Source organism: Electrona antarctica, assembly GCF_951216825.1.
Source record: "Electrona antarctica genome assembly, chromosome: 8".
NCBI classification, from domain to species: Eukaryota; Metazoa; Chordata; class Actinopteri; order Myctophiformes; family Myctophidae; genus Electrona; species Electrona antarctica.
In genome coordinates, this window is record NC_136789.1 from 55,709,713 (window position 1) to 55,716,291 (window position 6,579).

General features: G+C 40.5%; 1 protein-coding gene across 3 annotated transcripts in view; it reads left to right on the top strand.

The window, feature by feature from the left end:
* Nucleotides 1-6,279, top strand: part of LOC306928426 (uncharacterized protein) — a 12,132-nt gene extending 5,853 nt beyond the window's left edge. The window contains exons 1-10 of one of the 3 annotated variants that reach the window (XM_079508528.1): nucleotides 1-120; nucleotides 741-1,055; nucleotides 2,309-2,557; nucleotides 2,668-2,683; nucleotides 2,779-2,876; nucleotides 3,114-3,173; nucleotides 4,758-4,773; nucleotides 4,888-4,988; nucleotides 5,203-5,253; nucleotides 5,671-6,279. The exon at nucleotides 1-120 is cut by the window's left edge and continues 238 nt beyond it. In XM_079508528.1, the coding sequence (XP_079364654.1) occupies nucleotides 902-1,055; nucleotides 2,309-2,557; nucleotides 2,668-2,683; nucleotides 2,779-2,876; nucleotides 3,114-3,173; nucleotides 4,758-4,773; nucleotides 4,888-4,988; nucleotides 5,203-5,253; nucleotides 5,671-5,684 (759 nt within the window). In that variant the 5' untranslated portion in view covers nucleotides 1-120; nucleotides 741-901 and the 3' untranslated portion in view covers nucleotides 5,685-6,279. The remainder of the gene's footprint in view (nucleotides 121-740; nucleotides 1,056-2,308; nucleotides 2,558-2,667; nucleotides 2,684-2,778; nucleotides 2,877-3,113; nucleotides 3,174-4,757; nucleotides 4,774-4,887; nucleotides 4,989-5,202; nucleotides 5,254-5,670) is intronic. The other 2 variants (XM_079508529.1, XM_079508527.1) reach the window with 2 other exon arrangements.
* Nucleotides 6,280-6,579: the final 300 nt, after the last annotated feature.

The window sequence follows — 6,579 nt, forward strand, 5'->3', positions numbered from 1 at the left end:
TTCCCCGCCCCCCTAAATACGCCCCCTTTCGGGGTTAGTGGTGATAGCGTGACGTCACTCCATAGACACTACATGTTAACCGAGGTAATTTAAGAAGTCTACAACTTTTGTTTTCTCAAGGTAAGGTTTGTTCTATCTGTTCGACCTGATTTACCATCTTGTTTGCTTCATAATAATATTGGTCTGTCACATTTTTACATTAGAAAATGTACTTCTCCAGAGAAAAAAACGTGTAAATGCTCATGTTAAAGACACCACTATTTACCGGAAGTGGGCGTGGAAAGCGGGCTGTGAGATAGGCCTGTTAGGAGGAGCGGTGTGGTGGTGCGCCTGTCTTAAAGAGTTGATATGCAATGTGTCTGCGGTTTACAGATGTGCAACAATAACATTTCTTATACTGTCTAGTCCACACAAACATGATTTAGAAAAGGGGGAAATATCCAGTACTATATGTAGCCTATGTCTTAATAAAACCTTTATGTATTAAAATCACACCTGTGTGAAGTGAGGGGCGCTCTTATCATCATACATCATCTCATTCGGGCCAATCACAATTTGCGTCCTCACCTTCGTCTTCAACGTTTGTGTTTACACAAACACTCAAAGCTGGCCATTCATTGTCAATGGCATTCAATGTTTGTTTACACAAACCCTCAAAGTGTGACATATTGTTGAGACATTTTACACAATGCAACTGTTTCTTCTCACAACAACACTAATATGTTTTTCTTCTCACTCAGTCGATCATCCAGTGAGGCTGGTCAACGGACTACACTCGTGTGCTGGCAGAGTAGAGATCTACCATGCTGGCAGTTGGGGAACAGTGTGTGATGATAAGTGGGATGAGACTGATGCCCAGGTAGTGTGTAGACAGTTAGGCTGTGGAACGGCTCTGTCAGCAATGGGGAACGCATTCTTCGGACCAGGAGTTGGGAACATCTGGTTGGATGACGTCAGGTGTTCAGGCGGTGAATCAGCTCTCTCGCAGTGCAGGCACAGAGGGTTTGGAAATACCAAATGTGATCACAATGAAGACGCTGGTGTTGCTTGCAAAGGTAAATATATAACACAATCCATACATATATCAGTAACTGCAGTTATTGGTATAGGGGGCTATGTGCACATGCACACGCTCTACAGTGGGGGGACGCGCAACAGGCCAACAGCACGCACACCAAGGCCTGCCTCCGCTCGATGGGGAAGGCCCCTCTCTATCATGATTGGATGAAGGATGCAGGTGGGCCACCTATAGCCAAAAACGAAACCTAAGCTTTTTTGACCCCAGGGGTGAACTGGGGACAGGGAGGAGCTCCATATATGACAATATATGTTTTCGGGTTCTTTGTAATGCTACTAACTGACTCTTGAACACAAAATATTGCACCTTTGGTTGCCTATACTTTAGAAAACAATACATATTACAGTCATATTTGCAGGTGAAAAAACGCTGTCTCTGTTGTGCATCTTTCCTGCTCTCCAGTTTGCTCATAACATTAGCCGGTGTTATCATGGCACTCTGCTCCGCGTTGCAGTGTTTATATATGTCTATGGTTGAGAGTGTGGTCTGGGTGTTTATATATGAGAGTGTGGTGTTTATATATGTCTATGGTTGAGTGTGGTGTTTATATATGTCTATGGTTGAGAGTGTGGTGTTTATATATGTCTATGGTTGAGAGTGTGGTGTTTATATATGTCTATAGGGTTGAGAGTGTGGTGTTTATATATGTCTATAGGGTTGAGAGTGTGGTGTTTATATATGTCTATAGGGCTGAGAGTGTGGTCTGGGTGTGTATACATGTCTATGGTTGAGAGTGTGGTGTTTATATATGTCTATAGGGCTGAGAGTGTAGTCTGGGTGTTTATACATGTCTATGGTTGAGAGTGTGGTCTATATGTCATGGTTGAGAGTGTAGTCTGGGTGTTTATATATGTCTATGGTTGAGAGTGTACGACGTGGTCTGGGCTTTGCAGAATTCCGCCGTGCCCGTGTCATAGCTTAGGAGGCAGCCAATCATGACTAGGTCGCTACTACGCGATTGGCTGGCGGCGTTTAGGCGGCTCCCATTGGCTTAGGCGGCATGGGGTCGACTCCCATTGATGACTAGGTCGCACTAGGTCGCTTATTACGTTTCATGAGCTTTCATTAGCCAGGTTTCACCTGACAAAAAAAATCCAGCTTTGTTTGCAAACTTGTACAAAATTACAGACAGTGGTCTCACAGGTTTATCGCAGTACAAGCTGAGCCACAGTTGTTGAAGCACTGTAGTGTAATGTTAACAAATCTATGAATTTCATTATATTTGTATAGTGTCTCAACCTCCAGTATCTGGATCTACTCAACCTACAGAGACTGGATCTACTCGACATCCAGTGACTGGATCTACTCGACATCCAGTGACTGGATCTACTCGACATCCAGTGACTGGACCTCCAGTGACTGTAGGCCTACCAGTGGAACAGAGTTCTCCACATGTAGTGTGGTTGATCGTAGGACTTGTTGTTGGGATTCTGCTGACCATCCTTCTGCTTCTGCTGTGTCGATACAGAACATCTAAAGGTGAGAACTAGTGTAACTACTACATTGGGTGGATTACATCTAGTTTTCAATCTCAGAGGAATTTGCAGGATCAATGATTTGACGTACCATTTCTGTGCCTTTTTTTACAGCTCCATGTTGTGCCAGGTTAGTACAGTATTAACTGTCTATTCTATCAACAGCAGTATAGTTTGCATCTTGTTTTCTATTTCATTCCTGTTAAATATATCTCTTAATTACAGACCGGTTCAGTCTCAGGGAACCAATCAGGGCTCAGCTCTAGATCACAGGACCAATCAAAGTGGATCTCCTGATGATGTCTACTGCCCACTGCAACACGGTCAGTCTGTGAAGGACAATTCTGACACCTGGGTCTTATTTAAATGAGTTACGTGAATCTATAACGTTACATTAAAAACAAAATATCTTTTATGGAATAGATGAAAGTCCTTTTTCAAAGTTAATTTAATTCTGACTGACCTTTTATGTTATTTTATGTCTTATTATTATCAGAATAATTAACCATGCATTGTTGAGTGAATAAAGCACCAGTACTACCTGATTTGTTTCCTTTTAGGCGACACAAGCATCTATGGGAAAATCTGCCACGATGATGACTATGCTGTCTATGCAAATGGTACAGTATGTATATCATTTTTAACAGATCTAATCCTAGAAACTATTTCATTCTATTTTTTTATATTTTTTTATATATTATTATTTGTATTGTTGAATGTGTGTGGACCACAGAGTCCCAACCCTGCGGTGATTACTAATGAGGATCCGTAATAAACAAATGACACAACCAACAACAAGTGTAGCCTATAGCAGGGGTTCTCAACCCGTGGGTCGCGACCCCTCGGGCGGGGGGGTCGCCAAATTATGTTAGGGGGTCCCCAAATTATTAAAAAAAATTCAATAGCTAAATTATAACAATGCTTAAAACACCAAAAGGGGTTCCCGCCCAAAATGGTTTAAGGTTATTGTAGCAGTCAATTTATATTGGGGGTCGGGAGGGGGCGGGACGGGGGTCCCGAGACATTGCCAAAGCATTTCCGGGGGTCCCCGGCCAAAAACGTTGAGAACCCCTGGCCTATAGGACTGTGATTTTGTCACGGTTTGAGTCAGGCGAGAATATAAGACCCAATTGCCACGGGAGCCAGTCACCCTAAATTTGAGAGGACCTGTGATGTCATGACATACTTTTTATTTGCGTTTTTTCTATGAGGTCAGCATGCACATTTGGGCAAGTGGATATGGCCGAAGTTAGGCGAATTTAGTGCAAAACTAATGCTTGGAATGGGTTCAGAATTTAAAAAAAACAACTAATTTGACATGTCACATGCAAAGTATGAAATTTTGCTTTAGCCTATTGGTTGTCTATGGTGTGGTATACAAAAATGGCCATAACTTTTTTCCGCGATATTTGCGGCAGAGCAGACCTCTCATTCTGTGGACGTTAATGACCAAGTGAATAGAAAAAACACAAATAAAAAGTATGTCATGACATCACAGGTTACTCTCTATTCCTTGAGCTTCTGGGCCTGTGGCTCCCCGGCTTTTTGATTTTTCAAAAATAGCAGACCTACAAGTTCATAGCGCGCCACTCGGTGGCGCGCTATGAGCTTGTAGATCTGCTATTTTTCAATAGCTAAAGCATAACATAATGCTAACACCAAAAGGGGTTCCCGCCCAAAATGGATTAAGGCAACCGGCCGGTTCCACGCGCTGCACAAGGTGCCCTTTTTTAACTTGAGCACCTGCCCCTCTAAATGTCTGTGCACGCCACTGAGGATGAGGCAGAGCCAGTCAGTTCAAAGTGTTTTATAAATCAACAACTAGGCATACAAGCTAAAAGACTGCAGACATGATACACAAACACTTGCACAAACACAATGAACTAGCAGTAGCATGGAAACAACAGGGATTGGCTAGGAGACTAAACAGGACACCGCTGATTGGCTAGGAGACTAACAGGTCACAGGTGGAGCAAACTAATAATCACAGGTGAGACAAGGCAGGTAACAGTAGCTACAGAGGAAACCGCAGGGCACTAAATATTACAAAATAATAGGGAACACAACAGAACATTAAAACACTAAAACTAGGACCAAGGAACAGCAACAGGAATACATGGATCGGATCGTGACACATTTATTTTCAGGTTCAGAAGCATTTGATAGATTTTTATTCATGGTCAAATTTTGTTTTTAATTTACAGATCCAGGTTATGGCAGGTAAGCAGCCTAGTATACACTATTGATATCTCTGTCTTTTCATCAACATGACAGCAGTAGATTCCATCTGGTTTCATCCTTAATTTCTATTAAACATGTATCTCCTAATCACAGGCCCATTCAGTCTCAGGGAACCAATCAGGTCTCAGCCGCATACCAGAAGATGACCAATCAAAGTGGGGCTTCTGATAATGTGTACTGCCAACTGCAGCACGGTCAGTCTTTGAACCAATCGTGTCTTTAATCTCAATTGTATGATTTATCATTTAAAATAAATCTCCATCCATTCAAATACACATTTATTTTTGGTAGTAGGCCTATATATTATAGTCAGTCAGTTCTTTCTTTCTTTCTTTCTTTCTTTCTTTCTTTCTAGAATATTTGTATGAAGAAAAAAGTCCACATGAATGATTATGCATTTCCCTTTAGGTGACACAAGTGTCTATGTAGTAAACCAGCCCTCTGATGACTATGAAAACGGTACAGCTACATTTTAAATATCTAATCCAATGTCTTTAATCTCATTTCATTTGGTTGTTGTGGAATGATTCAGATGTACCACTTGCTAAATGTTTTAGTAATGCCTCCCGAGCACAGACTAAACATTATATGTTGGCCGAATGTTCAAGATAACAACAAACAATACAGATAGTTGGATGCATGAGTGCAATTAAAAACAACTTTGGAATTCAATATAGCCTATATGACGATGCTAGTGCAGATATCAATGAAGCAACTGAAAGGGACTTACTGAAAGGGATTTACTTAAGTAAAAGTAACAATACTGCGATGTAGAAATACTCTGCTATAAGTGTACACTTTTTCCATATTTCACAGTTAAATAAAGGCGGTGACAGAGTTTTAAATGTTTACTGTAACTGTGTTTTATCTCCTTAGATACAGACGTGTAGGACAAGTTGGACAATTAACCCAACACCTCACATGTGCATGAAGTACGGATCTCGCACGCACACACGCAAATGGAACAAATGGGAACTCCACCAATAGATGCAGGGTTTACATTTGTAGCAGATACATGAATGCACGCACACGCACATGCACATGCACATGCACATGCACATGCACATGCACACGCACATGCACATGCACATGCACATGCACATGCACATGCACACACACGTACTAAAGAAGATTCTCTATAAAATAAGTATGAGTCAAGTATTTTATTTTACAGTAGATTTTAAACTCTGCATGTTTGTACATAATGCTGACCAGCTGTCTCAAAGCTACTTGCATTCGTCTCAATTCAATAATGTCATGTTTTTAGTTTTTACTCATCCTATAGTGTTGATTCAGTGTTTACATGTTTAAAAAAAATAGTTGACGTTAATGTCTTCCTTTATTTATTTATTTTACTTTTGGAATACATTTAGCTTCCGTTTGTTCACAACATGTAAAGATCATGTACGTATGAATGATCTTTAAATGTGAAGGTGTCCGATCTCTGTTTGTACTTTAAGTTGAATTAAAACATGTTTGTTTTCACACTGATGTTTGTGTAAACCTCTTTTATGCCACCATTTATGTCAAATCGTTTTGACAGTTTACAGTAAGTATATACCACATACACATACAGTTACACTGTAGATTGTAGACATGTAGACAGTTTACACTGTAAACAGTTTACAGTAAGTATATAACTCCAGAGTCCACACATAACTCATATTTCACAGGCATGCATGTGATTGTTACCATAATAACTTCCCTGCAGTTTCTTCATCATCATCATCATCATAAAAATAATAATCATAATAATTTCAACAGTAGGCTATTTATAAGAAACAA